Source organism: Aptenodytes patagonicus, chromosome 1, assembly GCF_965638725.1.
Source record: "Aptenodytes patagonicus chromosome 1, bAptPat1.pri.cur, whole genome shotgun sequence".
Taxonomy (NCBI): Eukaryota; Metazoa; Chordata; class Aves; order Sphenisciformes; family Spheniscidae; genus Aptenodytes; species Aptenodytes patagonicus.
In genome coordinates, this window is record NC_134949.1 from 171,490,913 (window position 1) to 171,508,384 (window position 17,472).

General features: G+C 39.3%; 1 protein-coding gene across 1 annotated transcript in view; it reads right to left on the reverse strand.

Annotated features, from left to right (window-relative positions):
- LOC143160171 (nucleolar complex protein 2 homolog) overlaps positions 1 to 17,472 on the reverse strand; it is a 124,888-nt gene that overhangs the window by 71,305 nt on the left and 36,111 nt on the right. The window contains exons 4-6 of the mRNA XM_076337750.1: positions 17,130 to 17,224; positions 16,832 to 17,012; positions 16,109 to 16,364 (exon numbers count right to left, since the gene is read on the reverse strand). Coding sequence (XP_076193865.1) covers positions 16,109 to 16,364; positions 16,832 to 17,012; positions 17,130 to 17,224 — 532 coding nt within the window. The remainder of the gene's footprint in view (positions 1 to 16,108; positions 16,365 to 16,831; positions 17,013 to 17,129; positions 17,225 to 17,472) is intronic.

Below are 17,472 nucleotides of genomic sequence, written 5' to 3' on the forward strand. Positions count from 1 at the left end.
GGCAGGGGATCCTCTGCTTCTCGCGGAGGCTCCTTCTGCTGCCTCTGCCTCAGGGACGGTAGGGTGCGGCTCCACCAATCTATCTCCCTCTCACACTCCTGGATACTCCTCAACCTTTCCACCTCCTCCTTCAGCTCTGCCACCAGGCCGAGCAGATCATCCACCTGGTCACACCGCACACAGGTGGTGTCTCTGCTGCCCTCCGGCACAGCTGACAGGCTCAGGCACTCCCTGCAGCCAGAGACCTGGACAGCTGTATGCTTGCGTGTGAGCTCCGTCTGGGTCGCCACATTCCTTCTGGCGACGGCTTTCGGCCGAGTGGAAACCATAGCCGGTCCTCTTCTCGGAAGCCGACGAGTACCAGTTGAGTTGGCCTCTGGAGCCGGGAGCGGGGCTGCGCCTTGCCCGCTCGCCTTCCCTGCACGAACTGCCGTGCAAACTGCCGCGCCACGCCCTTCTGACACGCCACGTCCTGTTTGCCTGCCCTGTTTGCCGCGCTCCGGGTCGCTCGCGCTCCCTGGGGGCTGCTCTTGTAAGTGAGGGGGTTTGGCCGCCGTCCCCTTGTCCCCGCCCACGCTGAGTCAGAGCTGCCGCTCGTCAGGAACTCCCTCCTCCGGCTCGGGGAATGGGGGGGCTGGGGCTCCCTCTCGCTCCCTGCGCTTTTGCTTTTCGCGGGTTTGGCCGCGGTTTTGCCGCTTCAGGAAGGGTCCCCCGTCGCGATCCTCCGCTCCGGAGCCCTTCGCCTCGGTGGCTTCATCTAACAAACCATCCATCAAACCCATATCTCTCCAACTGAGCAGCAAGAATGTTGAGGGAGACCGTATCAAAGGCGTTACAGAATTCCAGGTAGATGACATCCGTAGCTTGTCCACTGATACACTCACTGCATCGTAGAAGGCCACTAGATTAGTCGGGCACAATTTACCCTTGGTAAAGCCATGTTGGCTGTCTCTAATCACCTTCCTGCCTTCCATGTATTTTGACATGTCTTTCAGGAGGATTTGTTCCATGATCTTACCAGGCATAGAGGTGAATCTGATTTGCTTTGCCATCTTAAATGCGTATATTAACTATTGCTTTGCATCATGTAACTTATATTTACTTCCAACCTGCTGACATTGTGTCTTTGTAATGATTTTACACTTTATTATGGTTTGTAAATTGTTTCCTCACACTTAGTCCTTTTGAGTATACATCTGGTTCATCCTGTGATTTCCATCCTCTAGCATTTTAACAGATTTTTCTAACATTAAGCTGTCCTCTTTTATTATTTATTTGTTCTTTTAATTTGATTTTTTTTACTCAGATCTATGCTGAAGTCTGTTTTTTTCTGACTAGAGCAACAGACTTTTCAAATAGACTCTCCTCTTTACCTTAATTTAAAAAACACATCAGTTGACAAAAGAATATATATTAGACTAATTTTTACCTTTAAAAAAGTTTACGTACTAATTTTTGATTATGCATCAGTACAATGCACAAAAATCATGTAGACTGTGTTTAGCCTGAAAGAGCAACAGTTTTTGAGATCCTTGCTTATTGTCTCTGAAACATCTAGTCCACTCTTATTTTTTGGTTCCTAAAGTACCTGTCACTCTTCACGTGAAAAGAGAACAAGCAAAAATTGCTTTTGTGTGCAGCAACTATATAAAGGACACAGTAGAATGGTGTCATGCTCTGAATGGATGCATTTTACTTAAAACATTGTTTTTGTCAATTTTTATAAACTACCATCAGCTGTCATAGAATACTTCATAACATTTTACTTATCTCCCAAGATTAAAAAAGGAAATCTAACAGCCTAAGTATTGTAGGAAAATTAATATATTTTGAGTAACAGGAAGACATTACTGAAACCTAGCAAACACCTTCTGACATTATTGTCCAAAACCCTGGGAAATTAAAACCTGTAAATTTGGCATCATACAGTATTATGTATGTAATCCAGGTGAGATCTACTCAGTTTAAGACTCAGCAGAGAACATCTTTTTTACTCTTTCTCTACCTTCAATATTTCAATACTACATTTATTTCTGTTTTTCAAAGTACAAGTGACATTCTCTTTCATTCATTAGCTCTCCCTGACTTTTATTTCTCCTTTCTGCAGACTTGTTATTTTCCAGCTCTCCTTCCTGTCTTGGGAGAAACATTAAGTTTGTGAAAATTCATTTTTATCTCCCTTGGTTAATCTATCTTATATAAAAGTTACCCTCTGTCCCAGCTTCCCATATAATTTCTGTCAGCAAGGCATTGGAGTGTAGTGTCTATAATTCCAGTCTCCACACTATTTATAGAAACACATTATGGCACCTTTTTCCCTCTCTTGGTATCTGACATGCATAGTGATATAAATGTCTTGGCTTCATGACCATGTTTAAGCTCCTCCTTCTGATACCAGAGGCTGCTTCTATCAGCACTTCCTCTTGAAGACTAAGTGATCAGCCAGCTGACTAAAGACTTTTGTATTAAACCAGTGATGTGATAAATGGGTTTGGCCTCAAAAAGACCTATTAATCTCATACACTTACTGGAATTTGAAGATTGGTTCATAAGCTGCAATTCCAGTGCACATATTTTTAAAGAACATTAGACTAAATGTAACTATTCTCTTCATGAAAACTGATATGAAAGTGGTCATGTGGAAAAGATTCTCATTTTGACATGAAAGAATAAAGAATACATGGCAAAAATAACTGTGATCTCTGGTAGCAGTAACTTTCATTGCCGAGAAACATGGCAGCCCCAGGTGATTTGTAACATCAGCCAGGGATACAGAGGAAGTGCAATCTGAACCAGACAAACATCAAAACGACTCATCATGACGCTAGAAAACTTGTGAAAAATTAGATAGTACTATATCTAAATAAGATAAATTTTACATCTCTGCCTTAATTAATCCTCAGTTTTATTAACCAGTCTTTAAAGTAGCTATGTGATGCAGAGAAATGTACATCTACAGCACAAAGGGCTCCCTCCATAGAGCAGACCACTTGTAATACACAACACTTGAACCTTGGTCTTACCTGAGGCAGGCACTGTTCCCCTGTGGCCTTAAGACAGAATTGTTTTGTTTGGGGGGTGGTCACATTTCACAAAAACATTTTTCATTACATCTGTAGCTATCACTGTTGAGAAGAGAACTGAGCATAAAGAAGAAAGTGAAGGCTCTCTCCTTATCCCATTCAGTATTTTGCTCTTCTAGTGTTTAACTCCTGCAGTCCATTTTCTAATTATTCAAAAACATTTTGTTGCATCAGACTTTACAAGGAAGTTATTTTGCTTTGGAAAATCAGGATTAGGAAGTTGTAACATTTTTTGGCAGCATATTCTAATAAAAAAAAAAAAAAATCACTTTACAGAGCCGAAAAATACAGGCATAGTGTGCTGACAAATGAGAGCTGGCAGGACATACACTATTAAACCTGCCAGCTAGCGGAAACCTTTAGCCTAGTAATTAAGTTGTGGTATGACAAAAGCATAGATCAGATTGTTTGCACTTAACTGATAGAGGAGAGTTTATTATCTACCATTTCAATTTCAGTATAATAAAAATTCTTCATTTAATAAGAAATGATCAATGAAATGTAAATTAAAAACTAGTGAAACAAAATTTAAGACAAAAAACAGTGGCTTTATCTGATATATTGGAAGAAGAGTCCTGTACCTCTCATAGAAGTTAACTACAATTAGCTGCAGTTGACTCAATGCTATTCATTTAATGGTTGTTGATCTTGAAAAGTAATTTAATGAAATTATTTTTTTATTAACTGCTTATTAACTACTTTTAAGTAACACACTGTGAATGTATTTATTTAATTGCAGTTATCATCAAACCACATGCAAAATAATAATAATAATAATAAAAAAGAATATTCTTACAGGAAAGTTTCTTTTTTTTTTTTTTTTTTTTGAGGATACTGGATTCATTTGCATCCATCTGCCTTGAAGGCAATGATAAATTCTTAAACTGCATTATTTCATCCTTCCCACTGCAATGTTAATTTAACATGAGAACAATTCCTAACCAAATACAACCAAAGTAAATGGTCTAGGAGCAGCAAGACCAGGCTGTCCTGTACGGAAAGGGGCCCTAGGAGCAGGGAGTGCCAGCCAGGCTGGCAGGGCAGGGGCATCCCCAACAAGGGCCCACCACCCTGAGCAATAGTCTGTCAGTATTTTTCAGCAGTATTTTTCTTCTGCTCAGTAATTTTCCCCTTCTAACCAGTCCGCCTGTATGACTGCTCACATCGGAAGTCAAATCAGCAAGAGGGGATCAGGGCTGGTATCAACAGGGACGTGGCTAGGCAGGGGCAGGGCTGCGACATAGCTCTGCGACAAGGGAGAGAGCCACAGATGAAGTGGAGCGAAGCAGGGCCACCCCAAAGAGTCTTTCTCCAGCTCTTTCTCACACAGCAGTCTGAGTCAAGGTTGCACCACTGCGCTGCGTCACACCACTGGCCTTGAGTGCAAGCAGGTCAACTCCAAAGAGGCGGGGAGCACGTTCCGGACCTGACACTAAACCAACATTTGTTTTTCAGCTTAGAACAACCATGGTTCAGTTTTCTAGTGAAACAGTCATTAAAAATCTAAGAAATCATTAAAAATCAAAGAATCCAGCCAAACTCAGTTCACAGGAAGTTTCAGCTCAGAAACGTTACTGGCAACTCAAGGAACTCCAACACAAATAGGCTCCTGGCTCCACATTAAATGCCTTTCAGGTCCAAGTTGTGACAAAATGTACAAATAAACAGTCTGAAATGAGCCCTCCTATAATTTTATTTACAAGCAATACAGGACAGATTTTATTGTTGTCCTGTCTCTCATAAATGTATATTACCTACAATCAAATCTCACTTATTCATATGTGAATACAAAAATTGAAAAGAAATCAACTTTATATTAAATAATACCAAAAATTCACATTTAATCACAGATCAAGAATCTCTGATTTTTCTAGCTCCAGGTAATGCTAGTAGTATTACAGGGTAAAATAAACTGGGAAGATGAAGACTAAAGAGAAAATTGAAAGGGATGCCTGAGGAAGGGAGCTTGGAATTTAGCTACAGAAGCAATTACTCTACGTGATGAATTTTAATGGGTCAAAACAGACATATCAACTGACTTCTGAAGATTTTCACACTACAAAGAAGACGGGAGAAGTCACAGATGGTAATGCCTTGGGAAAAGAAAAATCTTCCCCTGTCACAAGGGAACAGGATATTTAGAGGTATAAAAATATAATATATCTGTAAATATATTTACATATACAAAATGTATTTATATTTAGAATATAAAATATATTCTATAATCTAATAATATTCTATAAAATAATAATATATTTTAACATGGTCTATAATGGAGGAAATCAAAGTGTTTAATATAATAAGGAGTTATCAAGAATAGGAAAAGCTATAGAGAAAAAGAAATCAGAGTTGAAAGATTGAAGAATAGAAGTTCACTTTCCATGATGTTCCAATTGATAATGATAATGAAGTATTTTGTGTCCTACTCTATAATTATTATTCAATTAATCAAAGGAGAAATTTCATTTGTATGTAAACTGTAGTTATGCTAAATGGCGGGACTTTTCAACCGGAGGACGTAAAAATAGTCTCTAAAGGAAAACAAGTGTTCCTTAAAGTTCCTCTGAAAAAATATTGTGATTATTGTAACAAACAATTACGGAAAATGCAACAATCCATTGAAAAGCAATTGTGTTAAATTCAATCATTAAATTAAAAAAAAAACAAACAAGTCCTGTTAATACTACTTGATTGCAAATCTCAGTGAGGCCTTAGATATGGTATAGATACTGTCACTTTCATAAAGCCTCGGAACATAATTATTTTTCATAAATGCTTCTTAATCAAAAATGTTCAGTGATGCACATGTTATCTGTTAGGTGATGCAAAGGATAAAAGTTATTGCACATTATGCACATACATGGCTCTTGGTAAGAGTTCAGTGCTTCTTGGAGGGAACTTATTTTTTACAAATTTTCTTGGAACAGAAGTGCTCAGTGATTTCCAAGAATATAGCAATTTTCTATTCATTTGTGAATCGACCAATAGAGTTTACTAGGTAGATGGCCAAACCTGTGTTCACTGTAGATTTCTTACCCAATACATTTTAAGGTTATCTTTGCTGTTTTCCCAACCTTGTCATACTGTTAACTATAGGCATCTTCTGAATGATTTATACACATAGGTATTTTCTTTTAAGTGTCTTTCCTAATTGAAAAGGCCCCATATTGTACCAGAAAGACTTATGATGCCAAAATGTATGAGCTACATTTTTGGATAAGAAATGCAATCCCATTTTATAAATTAGGTTCTCAACATCATCTACATAGTATTCCAGTCATCCAAAGTATTATTGCTTCCGTATTTTCTGTCAGCAAATTTTATTAACTTTCCCACTATTACTTTAGTAGAAAGCATTGATGAAAAATTAATTGGAAATATTAAATAAGACTGCTGAGGGACTTCTTCCTACACAAATAAACTGGTGGTCCCCTTTCATCATTATCAATTGTATCTTTCTTTTCGAACAATTCCTTTTTCGCTTGACAAATCTCTACTATCTATTGCTTTCCAAGTAATGTGGCACTGTACCAAGGTCTTTACTGATGTCTAGGAAAATTAGATCATGTGTATTTTCTTACTGTAAAAAATCAATTATCCTGTTAAAGAATTTATCAGGTAAATCGGTCATGATCTATCTTTGTTAAATGCATGTTGGATTTCATTCAGTCTCATCTAACTGACTTAATTTTTGATCAAGTATATAATTCTGTTTTAACTAGGTTGAAATTGATCTTTGTTTGATGCTTTCATGGTTTTATTCATTGGAGTAAAAACATATCTTATGTGAAGTCATACAAAATTAAAATAAAAAAAAAAAAAAGACCAACTAAATCTGTACTGATAATTAGGTAGCAAAAATATATTTCATTACAAAGAAATTTTTTTGTAATTTGAAGGAAAAGAAGGAAAAAAATGTCAGAAGCTATAGGGAAAAAGGTAACAATGCATCATGAAACTTGTCTACTATTTCATTTTATCAGCAGTCTTTTCATTCTTGTAGGACAAGGATTTGACATAAATCATCAGATTAGCCTGTTTTCCAGGTAACAGAATTACAGTCTGAACTGAAGTAACAAGGAAGAGATGGTATTAAAGGCATAGAAAGTAAAGTCAAATATGCAATTCATCACTGAATACTTTCCTTTTATCTATATGTATAAAGGGCAGACAATGGCCTGAATTTAGGAGAAATAACCTGTCTTTGTCCTAAACTTTAATAATAGTATTCACTACAAACAGCCGAAACAGTTATGTTGTCCAGAGCAAAAGCTGCTGTTATTCAGAATGTAGGGAGCTCCCAAACTTGTGAAAGTTTTCTCTAGTGGGAAACTTTTGGACTTTTAATTGGAAACTTTATTTTAAAATAATATTTGCACTATTTGTAAACTCTGCTTTGCTTGTTTGTTTTGTAAAAAACTTTAACGTTGTAGTAGAATGGATGGGCCCAACAGTGCATGTGTGCTTCAGAATCCCATGCCTAGAAACTGAATGTCATGTGAAACTATTGATAGGTACATATATATATCCACCTGTAAATTCACCGAGTATTTTCAGGACCACAGAAAATTCAGCTTAAATAAGTTCCTTTCCTTAAAACTCTACTACGTATAGAGACATCTCTATGTCAATCATAGTAGCTCAAAACAGAGCTACTATGCCATTCATTTTTAGTATAATGGTTGAAATTTCAAAAGGTGTTAATTTTGCTTTTGCATATATTTCCTGTTTTACATGTTATTAGTCTTCTGAATGCATTGCAAGAATGGTGTAACTTGAATGATGTCATGTACACTTATAGAAAAAGGAAAGGCGGCCATTCTACCAGTCCTTTGGAAGCTTCACTTTTCTAAAATGTCACATCTTTCACTTACTTTCAATTCATATTTAAGAATCCAAAAGTATATTGAGTACTGTAATTTTATATAATTATTATTTTCTTTATTCTGTACATGATTTATATAAGTTAGAATGTGAATGATTTGCACTTGCATTGCTCTTAATTAACTAGTACACTTGAGGTCAGAGAGAGATTTAGTTAGGGATTATAAATCAAGTTTGTTTCTCTGTAACCATTAGCATCCTAGATAAAGTCTCAGCTGTGAAACAGAGTAAAATTCACCTAACCAGCCAGGGCAGTCCTCTAATTGGTTTAATGTGCTGTAGGCATTTTTCACAGGTTTCAAAACAGCATCCAGAGTAAAACAATATCCAGGGTAAAAGTAAGATAGATATTAATCTTATACAACAAAATTAAAATACATTGGCTAAGCCAAAGTATCATATGTGTAAGAATATGTTAATTTATTCCAGGAAGTAAATACATTTATTTTGTAAGCAATATTTTTAAGCTTCAGTTTACTTATTCCAGCAGTCCTTCTTTGTTTCTCTTTTAATCTTGATTTAACCAATCAGTTGCTGAATTCAAAATTTCCAGTTCTTTCTAGGTGACCTGCTGTCACCCAAAAGTTTACCAGCAATTGAGTTATTATCATGATTAAATTTCAGAACAACTGTACAAGTGAAACACAATCCAAGAATAAGGAATACCAGAGAGCACATTTAATTTGCTAATACATGCAACATCCTTTTTCACCAACAAAGCAATTAGCCTAGTTTCTGACTAAGGAATGAAGTTGTCTGATTTGTTACTCTTATTTTGGATGATGATAGTAATATCTCACTTCTATATACATTAAACTGTACATATTTTTATTTTTTGAGAGCATTTAGTTTGGTTTTTAAATATGACTAAAATCATTAGTAACATCTTTGAAATGAGGAAATTGAGGTTTAGAACAATAAAATTACTTCTTTAGGGTCTTCAGCAGTCAGGCATCTGATCCAGGTTTACTGCACTTCATTACTAATCTAATCAACTTGAAGTGGATTATTTTGAAGGAATGTGTTACCCATGTGTGCCTCATGGTTAATGAGGATGTATTGGATAGTGTGGGACCTGAGCGTGATGCAAATGGTATGGAATAAGGGGTAGAGAATGTGCTGGTTTTGGCTGGAGTAGAGTTAATTTTCTTCATAGTAGCTAGTGTGGGGCTATGGTTTGGATTTGTGCTGGAAACAGTGTTGATAATACAGGGATGTTTTACTCATTGCTGAGCAGTGCTTACACTGAGTCAAGACCTTTTCTGCTTTTCACGCCACACTGCCAATGAGTAGGCTGGGGGTGCACAAGTTGGGAGGGGACACAGCTGGGACAGCTGACTCCAACTGACCAAAGGGATATTCCACACCATATGATGTCATGCTCAGCATGTAAAGCTGGGGGAAGATGAAGAAAGGGGGGACGTTTGGAGTGATGGCGTTTGTCTTCCCAAGTAACCGTTACGCGTGATGGAGCCCTGCTTTCCTGGAGATGGCTGAACACCTGCCTGACGATGGGAAGTAGTGAATGAATTCCCTGTTTTGCTTTGCTTGTGTGCGTGGCTTTTGCTTTCCCTATTAAACTGTCTTTATCTCAACCCACGAGTTGTCTCACTTTTACCCTTCTGATTCTCTCCCCCATCCCACCGGGGGGGAGTGAGTGAGTGGCTGTGTGGTTCTTAATTGCTGGCTGGGGTTAAACCATGACACCATGTCACTATATGGCTTTTATTAAGTAGGTTAAGTATTATTCCAAAAATAAGCTACTGAAAACTGAGTATAGGATATGCTTCCAGAAGTGAAATAAAAAATTACTTTTGGGACTATTAGGTGTAAAGGATTTTTAAACCTTTGTGTTGCTAGGATATACTTGATTAATAGCATTTTTTAGATATTTATTACATGAAATTAATTTTACATGACCTCATTACTTGATCAGGTTAGATAACTTTTTATATGACTTTTTCTGGACAGTTGGTTAGTACATTTAGAAACAAGTTACAACAGTACTTAGTTGATGATTACTGTTAACGGTGACATTATAATTGTAATAATAGACATTCTTAATTGATTTCTCCATTAAGATTATTGCAGCTCAGTAACTGAGGAAATAGTCCTTTCTTTTTTTCCAATGATTGAAAATAATAAATTTTCTAGTTTAAAGGAAAGAAAATCTTGAATATTTCTGTAAGTACAGAATATATATATATCAGTCAATATAATATAACCAATGTTAATTAAATATTTATTATTGAAATATATTTATAGTAATAATCTGAGAGTTCACCAAATCTAATCATATTCAGAGGAGGTTTTTTGTTTCATATTTATAATTGTGTTTTCCTTTTATCTCCACCTTGTTCCTGTTCTTTTAATTCTGGCATTGATTTTGGTGGTTTATTTTCCATTTCTGGATCTACCTTTATATATATTAACTGGTATATATTAACAGTTTATGTTAACTGATAAATACTGTAAGACCTGGTATCTAAGAAGTTGAATAATCTTTCAGCAGTAGGAATGTGCAAGTGTGAAAAATGCAATATTCACCATGATTTTTAAAAGTGTTGTAGTTCAGTTAATATTATTAAGCAGATAATAACTCTCACAGCTGTAGTGAAAGTTTAACATAATGAAAAAGGCTTCCCCCCCCCCCCCCCAGGTTGTCTCAAAGGCTGCAGTCAGCCAGAGGTTATAGGGAAAGGACTTTTCAAATTCAGCAAATAAGAATCCAAACTATACTCAGGGGAAAGTAATGTATTGTAGCTTTTCAGTTACAGACGGTTCATTTGGTAAGCAGGCTCAAGTCTTTTGAACTAAAGACTGTTTAAGACTTACATCCCAGGTGAATGTGTCACCCACTAGGCTATGACAATAAAATGTAGGAAACCATTGCCACTTTTACCTAAGAAAAATAATAATAGTAATAATATGGACCCGAAGGGTGATCAACAACTATGCAGAGTAGGCAATCCTAGCACCTGAGAGAAATGTGCAGAAGACCCCACAGCCCAGCAACCAACGCTGCATGGCTGGGACTACCATGCTGACTAACCTCACCTTACTCCCAGGCTGTGTCATCTCTCCTGTGGTGAAAAGAGGTCATTTATCATAGAATCATAGAATAGTTTGGTTTGGAAGGGACCTTTAAAGGTCATCTAGTCCAACCCCCCTGCAATGAGCAGGGACATCTTCAACTAGAGCAGGTTGCTCAGAGCCCCGTCCAACCTGACCTTGAAGGTTTCCAGGGATGGGGCATCCACCACCTCTCTGGGCAACCTGTGCCAGTGTTTCACCACCCTCAGCGTAAAAAATTTCTTCCTTATATCTAGTTTAATTCAATAGTGAATTTTGTCAGCAGTGGGGTACCAATTACTCAGACCACAGATATATGGGTTCTGATAGGTATTAGGGACTGGGACTTGAGATTGCAGCAGGACCTTGCTCTCAAGAAGGCATTGGTGCAGCAAGGGATGCCCTTGTGACAGGCATTGCTCAAGTTTGTTGATAAACCCCAAATCCCAAAGTGTGAGTGTGTAGGGATGAGACTTGGTAAAATGTTTAGGCAATAAAGTAAGAACAGGATAAGAAATAAGAATCTCCTGGTCCCCCGATGGGAAGCTTTGTTGTGGGCTTGTTCTTTCATACACTGGTTTTTCATGGAAAAAAGTACCGAAACTGGAGGAAGAGAAGGGTGATCTGGGAAACAAAATTAAGTGCTCCCAGCTGGGAACCAGAGGTCTAGGGTGGGAATGTACAGTCCTCCTCCTCCTCCAATAGTGATGAGGGGGGCTTGTTCCCTCTCCAGGGATAAGCAGTCCCATCAGTTATTAAAAAGAACAAGGGGAGGTGAGGGCAGATGGGTCCACCTGAGGGACTGGCCAATGCATGTGGCTGGGGGAGTGGGATAGGGGAGTCTAGCTGCTTCTGTGGGGCCTGAGTGGCTGCAATGATATCTCAACCCCTGCTCCTGCACCCTGCTGACATCACACAACCTGGGAGGGAGCACAAACTGCAAAGAGGGGAAGGAGTGGTAATGTGGTTCCTGAAACGCTGGGAGAGGAGAGCTGCAGAGGTAGAATTAGCACTGAGTCATGGTCTCAAGGAGCAAACAGTTGTAACACAAACCAGTGCCCCCTACAGTAGTGTGGTATGGCCTGTGAAAAAGCCAAATGGGGAGTGGTGGCTGATGATGAATAAGCAAGACCTGAATGAAGTGACCCTAGCTTTGCCTGTTGCTGTCCTGGATTTGCTTTATATTCAGTATGAACTGGAAACAAAGCAAGCTAGACAGCATGCCACCATGGACAAAGCAAACACCTTCTCCATTCCCACAATGGAGGAATGTAAACACAGCTTGCTTTCACCTGGTAAGGAATCCAGTACACTGGAAGCAATCACCCCACAGGTAGAAACATCATTCCACCATTTACTATGGCCTAATTTAAGAGACCCTAGAGGTGAGTGGTACCCCACAACACATGCAAAACATTGAGGATATTGTCCTCTGGGGACAAACACCATAGCTGTGCAATTAACCTTAAAAGTGTCTGAAGAGGGAAAGTAGCCCGTAGTGTATGTCTACACTGATGGTGGCCAATGCTGTGTGGGGATAGTTAGAATGATGGAAAAAACACAGATAGAAGTCAGTGTAAACCTGTCAAGGGAGCAGGCTGACTATAAGGACAGAGGAGTAAGTTAGCATAAATAGCCTGCCAACCACTGTGATAGCTGCAAATGTGTCAGTCACCACAAAAATCGTGAATTCCCAAGAACCTCCCAGACAGGAAGATTGTAAGTACCAGCGATGGTGATGGCCAGTTGTTAGGTCCCAAGTGACACTGAAGAGGTTGGTCAAGAGTCAGGTATTCTCTGCCCCATTCTAGCACTGATGGTATCTGGGGTCACACAGGAGAAACTTTGATGACAGAAGAGAGAGATGCCTGGGAGAGCCCTTGCCTAGCTCCAGCACCACACACCCCACAGCTAGGACTGCTACATTGACTCCATTCCATCTCTCCTGCAGGACAGGGAGGTTGTGTGAGAAACCACTAGTGTGAGATGCTCAGCTTCTCTACTGGACTGCACTGTCTCTCCCATGGTACAAAGAAGTTGTTTAATTAACTACATTTTGTACAGATATGTGATTGAAACATTTTGGTATCCAAGTTCATATTGTCTCTCCAGTGTCAAATTGATCTTAAAACATGACAGTTCGGTACACAAGCCTAGGAAGTAGAAAACCCCTCATCATGAATGGGATTTCAGCCACACATCCAATAATCCATGTAACACAGCTATTAAGACATAAAGAGACAAAGAAGATAGTCAGCAGGATATCTGACTACAGCCTGATGAAAGGAATTAATGTAAAGGGAATCCTCAATCTTAGTTTCTCACTCCAGTGTTCTTCATTCATTTGTAGATGCCAGTGATCCCTACAAAGAAAATGTATACCTTCCCCAGAAGCTAGGAAATTGAAGGAATGGAAAATAATAGAATCATCATTTTGTCTCTACCCTTCTAGTTAAAGCACTCCTGTAGGATGTGAGAAGTGAAGGATCAAACCTGTAAGCTGAGCCTCAGGTCTTGTCTTGAACTTCTAAGGTAAATGATTCAGAGATGCAATTTCTTTATGTAAAAGAAGCTGCTTCCTCTTTTTTCCATCATAAAACATGAAAGCTGAAATGAAAGTAGAAGACAAACCCACCGTATGTCATAATTTTAAAACACCTACCAGTGCCTTTTGTTTTTCTTAGATACTCCCTGATTGAAAGGAGCATTGAATCATACTACAGTCTCAGTTCCTGACATAGACTATCTGTATTCAGGTCTAAGCTCCTAAGTATTACCAAAGAAAATTGCCCCAGAATAATTTCAGAAAGTTCATCTTGTCAAAAACAAAATTTGATTCTGGTAACTTAAAAGAGCCAGGAAATAATCATAAAATCACAAGATGATTAACGTTGGAAAAGACCTGGGGAGGCTTTTCTCCAACCTCCTGCTCCAAGTGGATAAGGTTGGCCAGGGCTTGACCTCCAAGGATAGAGTCTGCACAACCTCTCAGGGCAACCTGCTTCCCTGCCTGACTGTCCTCATGGGGTAAGGGTTTATCCTTATAACTACTCTGAACCTCTCTTGTTTCAATTTATGCTCGTTGTCACTGGTCCTGCCACCATGTACCACTGTGAAGAGCCTGGCTCTGTCTCCTTGGTGGTGCTGCTCCAGCATATGAAATGGTCCCCCTATTAAGTGTCATCTTCAAACTTTATGCTCAAGCCCTCTATTCGCTCCTCTGGCTCACTGATAAGGATGTTGAAAAGAGCAGTTCCCAGGATAGACCACTAACGCCTTCAGAGCTTCCTCCCCTGGGATCCCAGTTCTCTGAATAAGCTGAAGTTCTCTTACCTGAAGTCCAGGATCAGTAAATGGCTTCTTACCTTCATTGGAGATAAACAGCCCCAGCTCAGAATTAAATGGGACTCAGTTCTTATACAATTGGTCTGAGTAAGATACTATGCATGAGATCCACAAAGAAATTTAGATACTCCTCCTTAACTCTTCAGGTGTTTTAACAGTCTCCTGCGGTCTTGCCTCATGTTGTGCAGTGTCTCTCCCCCATTATCATGAAATGCATAAGCCATTGTAAAACCATAAAACAACTTGAAACACTGGAACATTAATCACTGTAAGAACCCCTAGCTATTTTACTCCCAAAACTTCTCACAGCCTGTGGTTCCCAACTTCCAAGTAAGCATAGCCTATGAACCTTGCTGCAGTCTGGAGATTTCTCAGCCTTCATATTACGTTAAACTTGAATTCAGAAACAGTCCCAGAACATAGAAATTCTTTGAGATATATATATTCAGGTTATCATTATCTCAAAACTATTTAAAAAATATCTTTGGAACTTGATTCCCAAAGAAAGTCATTGACTTTGATGGGTTTTGGATCAGGACCTAAGTGAAGAGTCATCTAAATTCAATTCAGCTTTACAAAGAATTTCAGTGAAATAACATTATAGTAGAAAGATAGGGAGAGTGACAGTCTTTCACTAGTTATCTGAAGAATCAGAACACAGCCAGTGGGAATTAAACCATCAGCTTGGGAGAATAATATTAATAGAAAAAAAAAATCAGATAAGTTTTTGTTCCCTTAATAAGTACCAAAAAGTTTATTTTTTTCTGAATTATAATTAGAAAGTATAAATATGTTTTTGCATATGGATTTGACATGTATGACATCTTCAGAATGCATTTTAATGTTTCAAATAAAGGTGAATAGGTAAAAATGCATAATTCATAAGCAAGATGCTGTGCCTGTTCCTGTGCAGACTTAAGTGAATCCTGCGGTTGCCTAGTCACAAGTGTGACTGACATATAACTTAATATTTTTTTCTGTGGTTCTAGACTATGCCATTGAAAATCCAGGATATTTTAAGGGTTTTTTTTGCAGTTTACCATATATTAGACACTTGTATTCCTCTAAAACAACAACAAAATCATGCAGTTCTCAGAAAACTGTTTAAAATAAGTGCTATCTCTGAAGTTTGGTAAATTTAAGGGTGAAATTGTTTTTTTAAAGGAAGTTGACCTTTAAATATGATGATTGTTCAGTTGGTCATTGTGTAAATTACTAAAGTGAGTGTGTTAAGGAAGGCAGCTTAACTAAGAAAGCTTCTACTACCTAATATTATACAAACTTAATAGATAATTAAAAGTTTTTTCTTCAGTGATACCTTTGCCTCACGTAAAATATGAAAGTCTAAAGTTAAGATTGTGTCAACATTCATAGTAGAGTCAATTTATTCTAAAGAAATTCCCCAGAGACTTAGAATATTTACGGGAAACTGAATATTTACAGGAAACTGGCATACAGATTTACTCAAAGTATATATTAATAGGAAAATTAATTTAAAATATTCAATTAATTTTTAGTTTCCGTTAATGTATTATAGTGGAAGTACAGGGTAAGTTTCTTTTTAGAAACTGAATAACTGAAGATATTTTTTTTTTTAAATAGGATAATTTTATTTTCTTATTTTTAATTTCAGCTACTATGCACATGATTTGCTTTTTAAGTATTCATATATTCATTTTTGTTATAGAAAGTTCTCACTTCAGGGGTGGAAGATTTGTGCTGACCATGCGTGATGAACTGCATCTCAGCCACATCACAGATCTCCTGCCACGCCATGCTGGTGGTAAAGCTGGCCTCTGCCTGCTCAAGGCTCAGGAAGGAGTCTGAATCATCTAGTTGCACCCCAAAAATCATCTCAATGACAGGGTTTCCTGGGAGGTGTTCATTAGCCTGAGCTTGCAAGGAGCGTGTAGTAGGCAGCACTGTCAGCTGGCAAAGGTGTGACTGAAGAATAACTTTCCAGGTGTCTTTCACCAACATCTGGAACAAGCAGGCAGTTTTCTTGATGTTTAACAAAGAGTTGGTACAAAGAGTGTTGAGGAGGCTGGGGTCTTGACTTTTCAGCTCATCCTCATGGTGGTGGAGGAAGCATAATATGTCCTCCACCAGCTGCTCCCTCATGCAAATGCACTGTAGCTGCAAATGGAGGCAGGTGTCATTGGTCAGCATCTCCTCTGCAGTGTCCAGCTCCAAGTGGAAGGCATGCCCAGGGGGAGGCTGCAGGGGCACGAGCAGGTGGTAGAGGACATTGTCCTCCCAGGCACTCCAACCTTCATAGACACAGCCCATCCCAATGGCTGGCTGTGCCCGTGGCTTGAAGTTACTCCTGGAAAATCTTTGGCAGGCACTAAAAAGCTCATCTACCAGATCCTCCACCAACTTGCACGTGTCAGCCATGTATGGCACTGGTCACTGGATGCGATCGGCCAAAAATTTGCCTAGATTACATGTGTCACCGAGTCGTCGTCTTCTTCAACCTCTTCCTCTTCCCTCCTCCTCTTGACTTCCGGGGCTGCCCTGCTTGCAGCTACTTTTTGGCTTACAGCTCCTTTTTCTGGTACTCCAGCAGAGCCACAGGAGCAGGACCAGGGCTCCTGTCCCAAGAACAGAGGCCCAGAACCACCATTGCTGTAAGGAAGCAAGGAGCAGGACTTCCCCAGCCACCCCATTCTGCTCCTGGGTCTGCTCTATATCCTGCAGCAGCTGAGTCATCTTCCAGCAGCATCTGCATGCTGCTGCACGAACCTGTGTGTGGCCACATCCAGCTCGTCACCCAACTGCAGTGGGTTCTGGACAATGCCCAGCACAGCTAGGATGAGGAAGACAATGACAGCCATGGCCTGCAGAAAACGGAAGAAAAGGGGTCTCAATAGGGCTAGGCAGGAGGGAGCTGGCAGTGGGGGGAGCTGCAGGGACCTGGGTGCAGGTAGGAGAGGGGGCAAGGGAACTGGGTGGTACTGTGCCCTGTCCAAGGTGCTCCCCTGAGCAGCTGGACCCTCACTCCAGGGTGAGAAGCCCCCCCAGGAGCTGGTGTTTCTGCCCTGGCCCTTGTCCAGCTCAGCTTCCCCACCGTGTGCGTACTCACGCT